The sequence below is a fragment of the Hylobates moloch genome, unplaced genomic scaffold, assembly GCF_009828535.3.
Source record: "Hylobates moloch isolate HMO894 unplaced genomic scaffold, HMol_V3 SCAFFOLD_9, whole genome shotgun sequence".
In the NCBI taxonomy this organism is placed as follows: domain Eukaryota; kingdom Metazoa; phylum Chordata; class Mammalia; order Primates; family Hylobatidae; genus Hylobates; species Hylobates moloch.
Window position 1 is genome coordinate 65299817 of NW_026652284.1, and position 18341 is coordinate 65318157.

General features: G+C 37.1%; 1 protein-coding gene across 23 annotated transcripts in view; it reads left to right on the forward strand.

The window, feature by feature from the left end:
* Positions 1-18341, forward strand: part of RALYL (RALY RNA binding protein like) — a 751296-nt gene that overhangs the window by 685833 nt on the left and 47122 nt on the right. For all 23 annotated transcript variants that reach the window (XM_058444501.1, XM_032759956.2, XM_032759947.2 and 20 more), the window contains one exon: positions 10068-10181. In XM_058444501.1, coding sequence (XP_058300484.1) covers positions 10068-10181 — 114 coding nt within the window. The remainder of the gene's footprint in view (positions 1-10067; positions 10182-18341) is intronic.

Here is an 18341-nt window from a genome sequence, read left to right on the forward strand (position 1 = left end):
TTGTACCTCTGGTAGAATTCAGCTGTGAATCCATCAGGTCCTGGACTCTTTTTGGTTGGTAAGCTATTGATTATTGCCACAATTTCAGAACCTGTTATTGGTCTATTCAGAGATTCAACTTCTTCCTGGTTTAGTCTTGGGAGGGTGTATTTGTCGAGGAATTTATCCATTTCTTCTAGATTTTCTAGTTTATTTGCATAGAGGTGTTTGTAGTATTCTCTGATGGTAGATTGTATTTCTGTGGGATCGGTGGTGATATCCCCTTTTTCGTTTTTTATTGCATCTATTTGATTCTTCTCTCTTTTCTTCTTTATTAGTCTTGCTAGTGGTCCATCAATTTTGTTGATCTTTTCAAAAAACCAGCTCCTGGATTCATTAATTTTTTGAAGGGTATTTTGTGTCTCTATTTCCTTCAGTTCTGCTCTGATTTTAGTTATTTCTAGCCTTCTGCTAGCTTTTGAATGTGTTTGCTCTTGCTTTTCTAGTTCTTTTAATTGTGATGTTAGGGTGTCAATTTTGGATCTTTCCTGCTTTCTCTTGTGGGCATTTAGTGCTATAAATTTCCCTCTACACACTGCTTTGAATGTGTCCCAGAGATTCTGGTATGTTGTGTCTTTGTTCTCATTGGTTTCAAAGAACATCTTTATTTCTGCCTTCATTTCATTATGTACCCAATAGTCATTCAGGAGCAGGTTGTTCAGTTTCCATGTAGTTGAGCAGTTTTGAGTGAGTTTCTTAATCCTGAGTTCTAGTTTGATTGCACTGTGGTCTGAGAGACAGTTTGTTATAATTTCTGTTATTTTACATTTGCTGAGGAGAGCTTTACTTCCAACTATGTGGTCAATTTTGGAATAGGTGTGGTGTGGTGCTGAAAAAAATGTATATTCTGTTGACTTGGGGTGGAGAGTTCTGTAGATGTCTATTAGGTCCACTTTATGTAGAGCTGAGTTCAATTCCTGGATATCCTTGTTAACTTTCTGTCTCGTTGATCTGTCTAATGCTGACAGTGGGGTGTTAAAATCTCCCATTATTATTGTGTGGGAGTTTAAGTCCCTTTGTAGGTCACTGAGGACTTGCTTTATGAATCTGGGTGCTCCTGTGTTGGGTGCATATATATTTAGGATAGTTAGCTCTTCTTGTTGAATTGATCCCTTTACCATTATGTAATGGCCTTCTTTGTCTCTTTTGATCTTTGTTGGTTTAAAGTCTATTTTGTCAGAGACTAGGATTGCAACCCCTGCCTTTTTTTGTTTTCCATTTGCTTGATAGATCTTCCTCCATCCCTTTATTTTGAGTCTATGTGTGTCTCTGCACGTGAGATGGGTTTCCTGAATACAGCACACTGATGGGTCCTGACTCCTTATCCCGTTTGCCAGTCTGTGTCTTTTGATTGGAGCATTTAGCCCATTTACATTTAACGTTAATATTGTTATGTGTGGATCTGATCCTGTCATTATGATGTTAGTTGGTTATTTTGCTCGTTAGTTGCTATAGTTTCTTCCTAGCCTCGCTGGTCTTTACAATTTGGCATGTTTTTGCAGTGGCTGGTACCAGTTGTTCCTTTCCATGTTTAGTGCTTCCTTCAGGAGCTCTTTTAGGGCAGGCCTGGTGGTGACAAAATCACTCAGCGTTTGCTTGTCTGTAAAGTATTTTATTTCTCCTTCACTTATGAAGCTTAGTTTGGCGGGATAGGAAATTCTGGGTTGAAAATTCTTTTCTTTAAGAATGTTGAATATCGGCCCCCCACTCTCTTCTGGCTTGTAGAGTTTCTGCTGAGAGATCAGCTGTTAGTCTGATGGGCTTCCCTTTGTGGGTAACCCGACCTTTCTCTCTGGCTGCCCTTAACATTTTTTCCTTCATTTCAACTTTGGTGAATCTGACAATTATGTGTCTTGGAGTTGCCCTTCTCAAGGAGTATCTTTGTGGCGTTCTCTGTATTTCCTGAATCTGAATGCTGGCCTGCCTTGCTAGATTGGGAAAGTTCTCCTGGATAATATCTTGCAGAGTGTTTTCCAACTTGGTTCCATTCTCCCCATCATTTTCAGGTACACCAATCAGACGTAGGTTTGGTCTTTTCACATAGTCCCAAATTTCTTGGAGGCTTTGTTCATTTCTTTTTATTCTTTTTTCTCTAAACTTCCCTTCTCTCTTCATTTCATTCATTTCATCTTCCATCAGTGATACCCTTTCTTTCTTCCAGTTGATCGCATCTGCTACTGAGGCTTCTGCAATCTTCGCGTAGTTCTCGAAACTTGGCTTTCAGCTCCATCAGCTCCTTTAAGCCCTTCTCTCCATTGGTTATTCTAGTTATCCATTCTTCTAATATTTTTTCAAAGTTTTTAACTTCTTTGCTATTGTTTTGAATTTCCTCTCGTAGCTCAGAGTAGTTTGATCGTCTGAAGCCTTCTTCTCTCAACTCATCAAAGTCATCCTCCATCCAGCTTTGTTCCGTTGCTGGTGAGGAACTGCGTTCCTTTGGAGGAGGAGAGGTGCTCTGTTTTTTAGGGTTTCCAGTTTTTCTGCTCTGTTTTTTCCCCATCTTTGTGGTTTTATCTACTTTTTGTCTTTGATGATGGTGATGTACAGATGGGTTTTTGGTGTGGATGTCCTTTCTGTTTGTTAGTTTTCCTTCTACCAGACAGGACCCTCAGCTGCAGGTCTGTTGGAGTTTACTAGAGGTCCACTCCAGACCCTGTTTGGCTGGGTGTCAGCAGTGGTGGCTGCAGAACAGCAGATTTTCGTGAGACCACAAATTCAGCTGTCTGATAGTTCCTCTGAAAGTTTTGTCTCAGAGGAGTACCCGGTTGAATGAGGTGTCAGTCTGTCCCTACTGGGGGGGTGCCTCCCAGTTAGGCTGCTCAGGGGTGAGGGACCCACTTTAGGAGGCAGTCTGTCCGTTCTCAGATCTCCAGCTGCGTGCTGGGAGAACCACTACTCTCTTCAAAGCTGTCAGTCAGACAGGGACATTTAAGTCTGTGGAGGTTCTTGCTGAGTTTTTGTTTGTCTGTGCCCTGCCCCCAGAGGTGGAGCCTACAGAGGCAGGCAGGCCTCCTTGAGCTGTGGTGGGCTCCAGCCAGTTCGAGCTTCCTGGCTGCTTTGTTTACCTAAGCAAGCCTGGGCAATGGCGGGCGCCCCTCCCCCAGCCTGGCTGCCGCCTTGCAGCTTGATCTCAGACTGCTGTGCTAGCAATCAGCGAGACTCCGTGGGCATAGGACCCTCCGAGCCAGGTGCGGGACACAATCTCCTAGTGTGCCGTTTTCCAGGCCCGTTGGAAAAGCGCAGTATTAGGATGAGACTGACCTGATATTCCAGGTGCCGTCTGTTTCCCCTTTCTTTGATTAGGAAAGGGAACTCCCTGACCCCTTGCACTTCCCGAGTGAGGCAATGCCTCGCCCTGCTTCGGCTCGCGCACAGTGCGCTTCACCGTCTGTCCTGCACCCACTGTTAGGCACTCCCTAGTGAGATGAAACCGGTACCTCAAGCAGAAATGCAGAAATCACCCGTCTTCTGTGTTGCTGGGGCTGGGAGCTGGAGACTGGAGCTGCTACTACTATTATTATTATGGCAGTTAAGAGCATGAAATATGTAATTGCTGAACCTAGAATCCAATAGTGCCTCAGCCATTTATTATGTGTGTTTTGCAGCAAGGTACTTGCTTGCTGTGCCTTAGTTTCCTCATCTATAAAATGGGAATGATAATCCTACTGCCTTCTCTGTAGAGTTGTGGATTGAATGAGCTAGCACATGCAGAGCTCTTAGAACACTGTCAGCTAATATAAAAGCCTCAATAGATATAATACTGTGACAGTAAAAATAATAACTATTATTATCTGAAGTAAAGATTTACTACTAGGAATGTCAGTTAATAAACTGAGGACATTATTATTAAACAAGATATAAAATTGGGTAAAAGGATAATGAAAAACTGTGCAGCATATTAAAGGGTTTGGATTTCACGCAGGGCCAAGATAAAATTTCTCAGCAAAGTGCTGCCTGCTCAAAATGATATTTTAGGACATCTATATGATGGGTGGCATTAGTTGGCGAGGGCTGCCATAACAAAGTACCACAGTTCAGGTGGCTTAAACAACAGAAATTTATTTTATCACAATGATGGAGGCTGAAAGTTGGAGATCAAAGTGTCAGAAGGCTTGGTTCCTTCTGATGGCTGTGAGGTAAGGATCTGTGTCAGTCCTCTCTCCTTGACTGGTAGATGACCATCTTCTCCCCATGTCTTCACACTGTTTTCTCTCTTTGTGTGTCTTGTCTAATAAATTTCTTCTTGTTATAAGGACAAGTTTAGACCCCTCTATGTTACAAGGGCATCACCTGTCCTCTAACTTCAATCCAGTTGTTCATTTTTTTATTATGGGACTTACACTTTTCTGCTTCATGTCATAGTTATTTGTATGCACATCTAATCTTTCTATTTTCAATTACAAATTCATTCAAGTTAATTATGCTTTTTACAGATTATACTCAAACATTTGTGAAATGTGACATCACTATTATTTTTGCTTTTTGCATTTTACTTTTTGTCATACATTTTATAGTTGACTTTGAACCACATCTTTAGAAATGCTACAGCTCAGAGAAAATTAGTTTCAGAATATGTCGCATCAGTCGGTGAAACAAGGGGACAAATTTTGGCCTACACTCCAGGGTCTGAAAGAAATCAGTATGATGTGTATTTTCAAGCTATGTGATTTGAGATCTGCTACTTCTGTTACTTAGAAGGCTGCTTTTGCTTGCTGAAATCTAAAGTATCTTTTCAGTCATAACTCAAAAACTCATTCTTTTATGACTATTTTCACAATCAGTTATCATCAAAACTAATTTATCTTTTCTCTTTGCCCACATAGCTGATACAAGTTCAATTAATCAGCACCTAACACAGACAGGTACTAATTTTCCATTGATGAAATAGACATGAGCCCCGAGGAACTATTCCATAGACAAAATAGACATTATCTTTCATTTTCAGGCACTTATATCTGGTTGGGGGCAGGGGGGACCAGAAAATTTAAAAATGGGAGATAATTTCAATATCAAGTGACAGAAGATTTTTACTATTTCTCATTTTTTTGTATTTTATATGTATAATAATAAATTACTTACTTACATGTTTCTTGTCTGTCACTAGTTATAGAGTCCATGAGACCAAGGAGGCAGTTCACCATGATGGGCAGTGGGGGGTAGGAGGGTAGGACCTAAATACCCATGGCTTTGGAGTCAGGCAGCCCACTCTAAACTTGAATTGTTGCCTATTAGCTAAAGCAATCTTTTCAAAGAATATTTTTAAAAATTTTTTAGAAATAGAGTATCACTCTGTCACCCAGGCTGGAATGCAGTGGCACGATCGAATAGCTCACTGTAACCTCAAACTCCTGCACTCAAGCTATCCTCCCACCTCAGCCTCCTGAAGAGCTAGGAATACAAGCGCATACCACCATGGCTGGCTAATTTCTTTATTTTTTGTGGAGATAGGGATCTCAGCATGTTGCCCAGGCTGATCGTAAACTCCTGGCTCAAGCAACTCTCCTGCCTTAGCCTCCTAAAGCACTGGGATTATAGGCGGAGCCACTATGCCCAACCTGCTAAGCTATCTTAAACACATTACTTAACTTCTCTAATATTCACTCTTCAAATCCAAAAGTAAGTTTAGCAATTCTGATTTGCATATTGGGAATAAATTAAATGATACACTTGCAGCTTCTAATGAAATGCAAGATGAACAGATGCAGATAGTAGGCATTTAATGAATACTTATTGAATAAAATCCACTCATTCTCCATTTCATTTTCTTTCTAAAAATATGGAAAGAATGGATATAGATGTATGTAGGCATAAGTATTATGAATACATACATATGCATATATATGTAATTCCCTGTTCTAGGAAATTTCATCTATGGGGTGGGTGATAACCAGTTGCTGCAATTTATTTTAGCAAAATAAAGTTTGGCCTTTGAAAACTATTTCCAAGACTAGCAAATTAGCCTCTTCATATTAAATTAGCTTAAAAATTTGTATTATGTATTATGTTACAAGGGTATCACCTGTCCTATAACTTCAGGCCAGTTGTTCATTTTCTTATTATAGGATATTTATATATATACAAAGACAGGGACAGATGGAAGCAGAGTGGAGGTGTTGAAGTGATCGTGATAAAGATTTCCAGAAACCTTCCTTTTCTTTTTCTGAATATTATTGAATTAAACACAGTGATTCCTTGATCGTATTTTTCACATCAACTGAAGCTGCATGGCACAATAAAAAGTGTAGAATTGAAAGTAAGAACATCTAGTTTTGAGCCTAAACTCTTACCTGTGCATATCACATGACTTTGGGAAAATCATGTACATCATCAGATTCTCAGATTTTTTACTGTTGAAATACTGTATTTAAAACTGATTTATAAATTAAGTGATATGCAAATTATATTTATTTCTTTGTTTTGGACATTCAAATAATGTATTAATGGCTGGGGAAAATAAATAACAAATTAATGTGATTTATTGTCAAAGTCCACATGATTACAAACATTTTTCAGTTTTCGAAATAGTTGATAGGAAGCATGGTATTGGTAAGAGAGGTTATATAATTATCTAGAGCAGGGTTTCAATAGTTTGGCATGATGGGGATTTGGGATCAGATAATTCTGTGATGTGGTGTGGGCTATCTTGTGCACTGTAGGATATTGAGCAGACTAAATCCTCACTAGAAGCCAGTAGCACCACCCCCTCCAAGTCATAACAAGCAAAAATGTCTCCAGACACAGCAGAATCTCTCCTGCGGAGCAAAATTACCATGTTAAGAACCACGGATCTAGACAGTTAGCTGAAGCTTCTTTATTTACCCTGAATAGACTTAACCCAAAGATGATTAAAATAAATTGAAACATTTTTTTACCACGTAAGTCAGAAATGCACAGATTTTTATATAGACAGATGATATCATCCCATGTGCCTAATATTCCTTTTGGATTATATCTCATGTCACAGCAGAAGGCACAATCATTTTGTCAACTGTATCAGAATGTAATAACATTTATCACCAAATCCATGAACTCTATAGAGAGAGCAAATCTGAAATGACTTAATGTGACTTATTTTTTAAAACAAAGATACTACAGTGATAGTGATGCAACCTGACTTCTATTTCTCTAGCGTTCTTCCTGCCTAAAAATCAGCTAAAGTAATTTGTCCTAGGAACTTTGTAATTTTTTTAATTTATCACTTTGCTGATTTTGTTTGGTAATTCTAAATTCAAGCCCTATAATCACTCATAGAAGAGTAAGTTGTCCTCAACAAACCAACCAGAGATTTTTATTATGACAGTATGTTTGCTTTTGTGTATAATTTTTTTTTCTTTTGAGACAGAGTCTCACTCTGTCACCCAGGCTGGTGTGCAGTGGCGCGATCTCGGCTCACTGCAACCTCTGTCTCCTGGGTTCAAGCAATTCTCTGCCTCAGCCTCCCAAGTAGCTGGGATTACAGGTGCATGCCACCATGCCCAGCTAATTTTTGTATTTTTAGTAGAGACGGGGTTTTACCATGTTTGTGTATAATTTTTGACAAGATTTTTTTTGTGGTAAAATTTATCTAGAGAAAAAGAGCAAAAGAGATTTTTCCTGTGAAAATAGTATTACCAATGTCTTCTAAAATATCTGTAATGTATGTATATACGCTCAACTACTAGAGAATAGTAAGCAAAAATAAGGATTTAATATAATTCACTGTGCAGGAGAGAAGTTGTTAACAGGAGGGGAAAAAGTAGAAAACAAAAGCAGAAGAGAGTTAGAGCAGTACATGAGAGATAGAGGAGGTTCATCCCAGGCATTCCATCTAGAAACCACATGTAATAGCACAAAACCATACCCCATATATAGACAGTGACTCTGCATGAAGAAAAGTGAAAGTGGACTAAGGCCAATTGGACAAGGTAAGGGGCAAGCCTTCTCCCAGGGACAGCACTGAGATATTGAAGTGTGATGAGGAAACAACTTCTACAATTGCTGAAGAGTCAGCCAAGAGTATTTGTAGAGCCTGCTTTGCAGGACCTAGATGAGCCTTTGCTGCCCCCCATTCTAAGAGGGAACTGAGCAGCCTGTATAGGGTTAGAGGCTCAGTTTAACATTTCCTGTTAGGGTCCAGGAAAGAACTGACAGGATCTCTCCAGACTTCTGTGTTACATTTGAACATTGTTTCTTGAGTAACATTAACTCATTAGACCCAAATTCCATAATAATCCAGCTGAGATCTGAAAGATGTTCTTTCAGTGCTAGACATGAGTCTAGACTTAAACGAAACCTTGGCCCCCTGGAGACTTCTAAGTTCCAGCCAGATGAGTCTATATTGTTTTCTAATGTAGTTTCAATAAAGTGGAGTAGTAGTGGTTTATTGGCTTATGTTTTTTAAGGCAATACATAAATTAAAATTAGTCAACTGCATTCCTGGGCTAAGGAGTAGCTCTAGTTGCTAAGAAATATATTCTGTTAGTTTTCAGCCATAGTCCTATTTATTTCTCCTGCATTGAAATCTAATGTTATAAGATAAAATATTTTCTATTAAATTTGATACGTTTAAGTAAAACTACATATGCTTTCATCAAAGGAATGAGTACCACTCTTCAAAGCAAAATCAATTTGCAATTGTGACAGATGATGTTTTTCAAATTTAGCTGCAATTCCACAATGGTACTTTGATGTCTTTGAAGTAATTGACATGAGGAGTGATTCTCTATTATACACTGTTCTACTTTCAGTTTAGTCGTTCCTCAGAGAGATACTCTAGAGGGCCCATGCTTCTTGCAGTTTTTATTTTGCAAACTACTTTGCATTGTAAATAAGTCTGCTTTTAAAAAAATCTGATTTGACAATGGGAAAAGTTTTCTCATTTTTATATAAAAATCTGTTCTTCCCTTGAGACTTAGTGTTTATGATCCATAATATATCATATATATTATATCATTTATCTTAATAGACAAATAGTTCTATTTTAAGCAAACATAAATTGCATTTTGTTTTTATTTTTTCAAAAAAGTCTGAAGACTAAAGAATCAAGCTAAACACTCTAATTTCCTCAGAAATTTCTGGGGAATATCTAGTCTGAGATTATTAGAAACTAGAAGGAAAAGAGACAGAAGATAAATAGACTGGAATCAAATAAGTGTCCAAGATCTTGAAACTTGGCTCTTGAATGAGGTGTGAATACTGCCAGTCCACCTAATAAAAGCTTGGAGACAGATATAGCTGTTCCATAGTAATAGCTTTAAAATCTTTCATCTCTGATTGTTGTGGATTCAAAATATTTCTAAACTTCCATACTTGGCAAAATTAAAAGTTGTCAGTCTTATGTTAGTCCCCACTTGTTTTCTTTGAAGCTGTACTAAACTCTAAAAATCTAGAATGGGAACTACTACTATTGAAATTATCAATGAGAACTTCTGTGATTTTCCTTTCCATGAAGCCCAGGGCCTAGAGGGAGGCATGTACAACTCACTGTCTTAGTTTTACTTAGAAAAACTGAAGCTTCATAGCAACTTTGAGTGAGCTGGAAAGAGTTTTCTCGCATCGAAGACATTTTCTTTAAAGGATAAATTGTATATCCTGGTTTCCATCAATCTCCAAGGAGCTGGATTAAAATATCATTGACTGCTGAAATATATATTACAACATAGTTCCTCAAAGTAGTATCTGTCATGATTTAATTATTGCTTCATCTGAATCCCTCTCACATTGAAGATTTACTCTATTTCCTAAAATTTAATTTAGCATCATTTGGTTATTTTAAAAAATATTTCTTAATTCCATTATCCATTTCCATAACCCTCAGTCAAAAGATTTAAGATTAAATGCTCATGTCACTGAGAATCCATATTTGTAATTGGCAAAATCATCCAGTATTCCAGGATCACTAGAAATAATGTGAAGTTGATAAAATTGAAAAATGTCTTATGTGATTTGACACAGACTTGAGAAAATACGAGGTCCCTGTGAGTTCAGTCCTAGGTAAGTTATGGTGCATTTGATGCTCTGTTGTTTTCTTCCTTCTTTCTCCTTTCCAGTGAAATCAGATGAGTTACAGACCATCAAGAAAGAATTAACCCAGATCAAAACTAAAATTGACTCCTTGCTAGGGCGCCTGGAGAAGATTGAGAAACAGCAAAAGGCGGAGGCAGGTAAGTGATCTGTGATCACAGACAGGTCAGAATTGAACCAGTGAAACGTTGTCAATCACAGAAGCAGTACAGGGCCAGGAAGACACTGGCTGAGTTTAACAGCATTTAATACAGATATGCCAACAATGTCTTTAAGCCAAGGGTTGCAATAATAAAATGTGATTTTTTTTTTCTTTTAGAGAACATGAACTAATTTTTCAAAGATTCATACTAAAAATAAAAGGCAAGGAAAAGTGTTTTGATGGAATAATCAGTAGTAGTTGAGTCACAATTGAAAGTTTATCTCAATATCAAGTAACCTTTCAGAAAATAAAATCAATTAACAGAATAATGCTATCAGACTAACATAATATTCATATATAATTAAATTAACTGCAGCAAAATTTGACAGGTTTCAGTAATTATTATAATGCCCAACTCCTGCCTTTGCTGCCACCCTGAAAGACTTCAGTACCCAAATTCAGGAACATCAAGACTAAGAGCATGCACCTGGCTAACCACAGGCCAAGTTATTTGATTATATATTTTACAATTTAATAGCCTCTGTCTTTTGAATTATCAGCCCTGACCCAGCTCCTTTCTAGTACCAGTCTAATGCTCTTTTCATATGGCTACAGATATTTTTTGAGTCACAAGTATATGAGAACTGGTATAAACTTAGAAGTAGGCCACAGTTTGAAAAGTGTGTTCTACAAGGCTTTAGATGCCTCAGAAGCCTCCTTGGAGTTAAGATAGGGATTAGGAAGAGATCCAGTAGGTAGACAAGACTTATGCCTCTTTGAATCCCAGCCCTTGCTCTGACCAGTGTAACTTCCCTGTATCTGTTCTAGATACTGGCATTCAACATAAGACTTAATTTGCTGGAAGAGTTCCACTTCTTATTAAATAAATAAATAAATAATAAAGTGTGAAAGCCCTTGATAAATCCAACCTCTTCATTTTGCAGATGAGAAAACAAAGGCTCAGGAAAGTAAATCGATTTTCCTAGACCTGTCTATCTAGTTAGTGATAGACCTCAGTCTCAAACTCAGGGCTTGTAACCGAATTTAGTGCCCTTTCCCATTTACAGCCCCAATCTCAGGTTCTCCTCAGAGCTTTGTCCCAGGATTTCACTAAAGTAAGGCTATCTGGGTGACACCTAGATAATGAGAACTCATGGGGACCTAGGGCCCCTGAGCTACCGCACACAGGAGCCTATCAGTTTGTTGACTCATATCACTGGGGTGAGGGTTGGAGCGTACCCTTGGCGGTGAGCCATATAGGGCTCAAGAATGAAAAGAAGCAGATTTGAGGTGGTAGTGTAGCATAATGGATGAGAGAAATAAACTCTGGTTCAAATCATTATATACCACATACACAGTTTTCTCATTTATAAAATGATACTGATGGCTGCCTCACATGGTGAGTAATGAACAAAGTAGCATATGTAAACTACATAGCACAGAGTCAAAAATATAATAATTGGAGTTATCAAGGACTAGTAGCAACACACCCATGTACAGGCAAATGGACATTTCCTCCTACTTTCATACGGCCCATTTTTAAAAAACACAAGCCATGTACCTAGCACATGGTCGACTCACACTAACACTTGTTAAGGTAGATGAGGAATGATAGATTAAATGAATCTTTCTTAATTAAAGATTTCTACTACAAATGTATTTCCAATTCAGAAAGGCATACTTGCCTATACTTTTTAATAAAAAAAATAGATTTTAGAAAGTTTTTACATGCTGTCTATGGCACTGAAGTGTTACTGTACCTGAAATATTCTGTCATGTTGCCTAAATCAATATTTCCCTTTGAGGAACTCTGTAAAATTCATTATTATGTAAAACAACCCTTACAGCAAAGGACTTTGATAACTAATTTGCACTTCAGTTTAAAGGATTATGGAGAACTCATTTAAATATAAATCACCTCAAAGAGAAAAATGTGATCCTTATTCCATCATAATATACCTTTCAGTTCGCTGCAATGACTAATACCTTCCACATATCTTTTTGGAAGATCATTTAGAAATGTAACACTAAAATTCAAAGCTTGCATCTTTTTTTCATGAGATGTCACTTACTTTTGAACATGTTTAAACTTTTCCAGTCGTGAGACAGTTGCTTTTAAAATAATAAGACTTAGTCCTTTGATATTTATGTCTTTAACTTTTTATGAAGAAAATGAATTAATTTAATTTGTAACTCCATTCTTTTAGTAATTGTTTCCTGGATAGTGTCTGTATTTATAGAAATAAAAGATACATGTTTTATATATTTTACTATATTTTCTTCATGAAAAGAAATCAGGGTTGCTTGGAAAGAATTAACACTACCTTATGGAAAGTGGAGTGAAATGCACTAAAACTCATTTTAAAATGCTCAATGGCTCCTTATTCAAGGGGACAGTCACTATAATGCTTAATTAGTTGAAAGCTAATTACTTGGTACCTAGCATTTACTCTTCATTATTACTCTTTCATAAATTTCTCACTCCTAATTTACTATTAGTTATTTGATAGTGAAATTTTCCAGCACAGAAGTAATGGCAGGAAGGAGATGGAGAATCGGAAAGTGTGGGGAAGGACACACAACATGAGCTGTGCCTGAGGTCAAGTTCCACAGTGTCTTTTTTTTTTGGAAGTGAACTCCTAAGCTCTCAGTACATTACTTTGGATTTTCTATACCTTAAATTGCTCAAATAGATGTGTGTGTGGTGTCCTGTCATTTGAGATGGTTAAGTTCCTCAGAACAAGATCATGTCTTCTCTTCCCTAACTCTACCCAACACCAGGTATTATGTACTGGGCACAACTTAGCAAGTCATTTAACTCTGTTAGGTCTCAAGACTTTCAAAGGTAAACTAGAGGAATGGGTTATGGCCTCAAATGTATATGCTGGCTTCTAAAACTGTGATTACTGTGAATCCACCATGCATATATTATTTTTTCCATTATATCACACAACTTCTTTGGGGATATAGTGACTATGTAGATTATAGAAAACCACAAGTAACACTTAAAATCAGTTTGGCCAGCAATTTTGCCTCATTCTTAGATGATTCTTTTAAAAGAGCCGCATATAAGTTGCCACATATGCATAGCACAAATTACATGCTTTACGCAAAGATGTTAAGTGACCAAAAACACTGAAAAGCACAAGAAGGAAAAGTAAAGACTGGATATCATGCAATGGCACAGTTACTCCATGGGTAACTACATTTTTTAAAAAATTACATTTCAAGTGCAGACTTTCTGAAGTGAAAAGGCAATTAGACATTATTTAGTTCAATTTTATTCTGTTATTCCTGATACATGAGCAGCCAAGTCTGACTGAGACAATTCCAGTGATAACATTGGGATGTTAGACTTAGGTCTTAGAGAGGTTACAAGCAGGAGTCCCACAAGATAAATTCATCCTACCCATATGTTTGGTATAAGAGATGAAATTTTCAAAAATAAACTAATGTCCAAAAATTGGAGTATTGTAAACAAATCTCAAAATATGAGTTCTTTTGAAAATATTGAACTTTTCAATACTGCTACTCAATCACTCTACACATGGCATGCACTTTTCAGTTTGCTAATATCTTTATCCAGCCAGTTCATGTATATGTATTATCTACTTGGTCCCCGTTCACATTTATGTCTGAGACTCCTATTGTAGGTTTTCCTTACAGTGAGCCAAAATGTATTTTGCTTTCACTTGGTTCAGTTATCACTTTTATGTTCTCTGAAAAGAAACTTAATGTCTAATTCTTTGTGATACAACGGTCAATTAAGTATTTAAAGGGAGTGGCTGGCCGCAGTGGCTCACGCCTGTAATCCTAGCACTTTGGGAGGCTGAGGCAAGTTGATCACTTGAGGTCAGGAGTTCGAGACCAGCCTGGCCAACATGGTGAAACCCTGTCTCTACGAAAAATACAAAAATTAGCCGGATGTGGTGGCACATGCCTGTAATCCCAGCTACTCAGGAGTCTGAGGCAGGAGAATTGCTTGAACCCAGGAGGTGGAAGTTGCAGTAAACTGAGATCATGCCACTGCACTTCAACCTGGGCAACAGCGAGATTCCATCTCAAAACAAATAAATATATATATATATATATACATATACACACACACATATATATTTAAAGGGAGCTATAGTATTCTCACCCCTCCAAAACCTTTGAACAGAGAGTTGATATCATTGGGCTATGGGTATTCATCTTAACTGCATTCAAATTTTGATCACAGCATCTTAGAGGCCTTTTTGGTCTAGGAAAATATCAACAGTTCCTTTAGTTGCTTCTCATTTAACTTGGTTTTGCACCTTAAACTATTGCCATCTCTCTTCTCTAGTCATTATGTTGTTTGTCAACACAGATTACGTTGCTCAGAATGGAAAGTATTGCTCCAGATATGATCTGACTGCTGTAACCTATAACATGACTACTATTCTGTTCTGAATACCTTACTGCTCTCATTGATACTTCAGATTGAATTGGTGATGCTTCTGGTTAAAGATGATGAATTAAACACATGAATTGAGCAGTGTTCTCTCTTGAAGCTGCATTAAAAACAAGGAAACGGTTTACCAGCTGGACAGGAGGTATACCTAATTTAGCACATCCTAGAAATCCAAGTCCAATTTTAATCACAAACTCCCAAAAAGCTCAGAATTCAAGGCATCATATTCCCCTGGAAAATAAATGGTTGAAAGTTTGTTTAGGAAACAGATTCCTATGTTCCAGCTATCCCTACTGCACTTTGAAAGAAGGCTGGAGAAGTTTCCTCTAGTGAAGGTAAAACAGTGAGGCTCAGGGCTGGTAGACGATAAGGAAACTTGAGAGCACTTAAAAGCAGAGAGGGGGAAAGTTTCCGTAATTACTGTAGAAATGCCCACCTTCTCCCTGACTCAGCTACCAGAGCACTGTCAGGACACTAGAAGAGTCTTCAGTTTAGAGCATGAGCAGCCCAAGAGGAAAGACTTAAAGATGCTGATAGAGGGTCAACTAAGGAAGCACTCAGCCAGACCACCTACAGAGACAGTATCTCTCTATACTTACAAAGTTGCCAGTCAATATTTTAATGCCCTACTGTTAATGTGAACAAACAAGAATCACCAGATCAAAGAACATATTTAATAAGCAAGTGCCAAAATAAATAAGTCAGAGGAAACAAACATATACAGGAAGAATAAAACTTCAAAAAGAAAAAAAAAAAAAAACCACTGACTAATACCCTCAGAGAAATGAGAAGATACTGTAATAAAAACATAAAATTATAAAACTGAGTATTCAAAGCGCTGATAAAAGATCTTTTAGAAATTAACATATGATAGCACAAATAAATAACTCAATACAATGATTGGAAGACAAAATTGGAGAAACTCTCCCAGAAAATATGGAAAAAAAACAGAAATGGAAAATAGGGGAAGGATATGAGAATTACACGATGAATATCTGAATAAGCTTTAGTTTCAGTTTCCGTAGGTCATCTCCATTCATTCTGAGTTGGGTTTCAGTTTACCTATGTGGGAACCCAAGGCACGGGAACCATCTCAGCCTAATGGCCTTCCAATTAACTGTTTTAATATGCCCTTTCTCTGAAAAGTACTAAAAAGAGTACTTCACCAAAACACAGTGATAAACCAAGAAGGAGGAAAAACAGAGCTTTCCTAAAGCATGGACTCTAAAAGCAACAAACAAAAGAAATTCTCAAGATAGAGGTAACAGAGATCCTAGGAGATGAGCTGTGCAAGAGATTTGGAAAGAAATGAGTCCAGATCAGAACTGCTCAAAAGCTCTGGGATAGATTTTTTAAGACATCAAAATTGATGAAATAGCTACTGGGTGAGAAAGAGGATTGGTTGGGAAGGAGGGGTAAGTTTGTGTAAGTACATAAAGAGAATCACATCGAGAACTAATTTTTAAAACCTGAAGCAATTTTTAATTCTAGAGAAAATAAAATATTCTTCAGGAAAGAAAAAGTATTCATCCTGTACTAACAGCTTAGCTGCACAAAGTACTTTCACAGTAAAAATTATGTAAAAACTGAATATTTATTAAATCCAATTTACAATAGGATTCTCTAGAGAGATGGGAAGTGAATGGGGATTGTAGGACCAAGAACTGAATCCTCAGCTTCCTAGGGATAATGTCAACAGATAGATAGTGCATAAAACTGATCAAGTAGCAATATAAACATTATTTAGAGATAGGAGTGCATGTATTTAAAATATTCAGCCAAGTGAGTGGAAAGTCTTTAAGGAGCTGGAAATGGTGAACAAAAAGCTGCTGTTTTTCATAGCAAGCTTGTAGAAATATTTGAGTACAAAAATTAAACATTTTAAAGAAGTTAAATATAAGGGGGAGAAAAGACATTGAGTTGTCTTTAGCAACTAGATCAAACCTTTCAACTGCTTACCGGAGTGCTTCCTGTAGCTATCCCTCAGTTAACTGTAAAGGCAAGATTGCCCTGGACACTTATTAAAAGCAGCAAGGAAGGCTTTGTTCAAGACTATGGCAATAGGAGATAAAATTGAACTCAACCCTGAAAAAATAAAAGGCAGGATAATTTTTTGAATGCTAGAATGAGCTAAAGGCAGGCAGATTCTTGAATGCTGGAGCAAGCTAATGGAAAAGTATTAGAGGATGTTGGAGGAGGATATTTGGCCGCCATCTGTGTTTGCTAATTAGCTCTTATTAAAGTTAGGCTGCTACTCTCCCAAGGAGACTGGAAGACAATAGCCCTGTCTTATTCAATGATAACATGTCTATGAGATAGCTCCTGAATCTTAAGAAAAAATATTCCTGGGTTACAGAAAATGTGCCTCTCAAATGGGCAGAAAAAGAATTTACAATTGCAAGTTTGCTAAAGCAAACACTCTAAGGAAACGATGCTCCAGGGCTTATGGTCAGGAAGAAACCTACCTGTAGTTTAGTCAAGTCAAGGGGAATATTGAAGCCATCTTGGGAATAACTCAATCACAGTCTTTCAAAATGGAATTGTTTCTCCTCACTTTCCTACCTAGATATACTCCTCTGTACCCCATCTCTGTCATCACTATTATATAAATCCTATCCATCAAATTGCCAGTCTCAACATTATCCTCTATTCCTACCATAGCAGTGTTGCCAAATCTTACCTTTGGTATATATTTCACCCTTTCTCTCTATTTTCCTAAAGATACGCCAATACGCAAACCCTCATCATCTCTCACATGTTCTGTTGCATTCATCTTATTTTTTACACAAATTTATTGAGGTATATTTTACATAGAATAAAATTTACTCATTTCAAGAGTATAATTCAATGACTTAGTAATTTTACCAAGTGATACAACCATGACCACAAATCAGTTAGGACATTTTCATGTCCCCCTAAAAATCACCTTTTAGTTGGTCTCCACTTCTGGTTTGTTTCCTCCCCAATTCATCTTCCTTGTGGAAAACAGATTTACATTATCTAAGGTCCCAGACAGGAATAAAACAAAATTAGGTTCACATCCCACTAGAGACCTAGTTTAACTCACTAGCTGAATGAAATTTGGAAAAGTACTTATAAAATCTACTAAATGGGGAAAATAATATCTCTACTAAAACCATTATTAGGTTTAAGTAAAGACAAGTATATGCCAGTAATTTTTAAGTGATTTATGTTGCATTTATGTCATCTCAACAATCTAGGGTATTTCATGTGAACAACTTTGAAGCCATTTCCTCCAAAAATGTACTTACATAACTAATATATTCATCTAAAAACATTCTATGTAATTTTCCTGATGTTTATGTGGTTGATAGTAATACCATCCATAATAAGTTGCATTTTTCTAAATGGCATTTATTGGAACCATTGAGTTAAATTCATACTATATACAGGTGTTGTAATATAAAATTTTTCTTAAAATACAGTTTATACTAGTATGCAAAAACAATGATTCAAGGATACTAGCTTGGCTCTAGTGAATAATGTGACTGTTTTTGTATCAACATTCTTTCCAACCATCTGCTAAGTACAATTCAGCTAGCAATTGTCTAGCAATTAAGCCAGCATGTCAAAAAACTTAATTGCCAACTCGACCAATTTTCATAGTTATATTAATGATAATAGCTATGCGGCAAACTCAATTTATTAAAAATGCTTTGAACATAAATCCCAATAATTCTACCTTGTTTTCTGAATCATAGA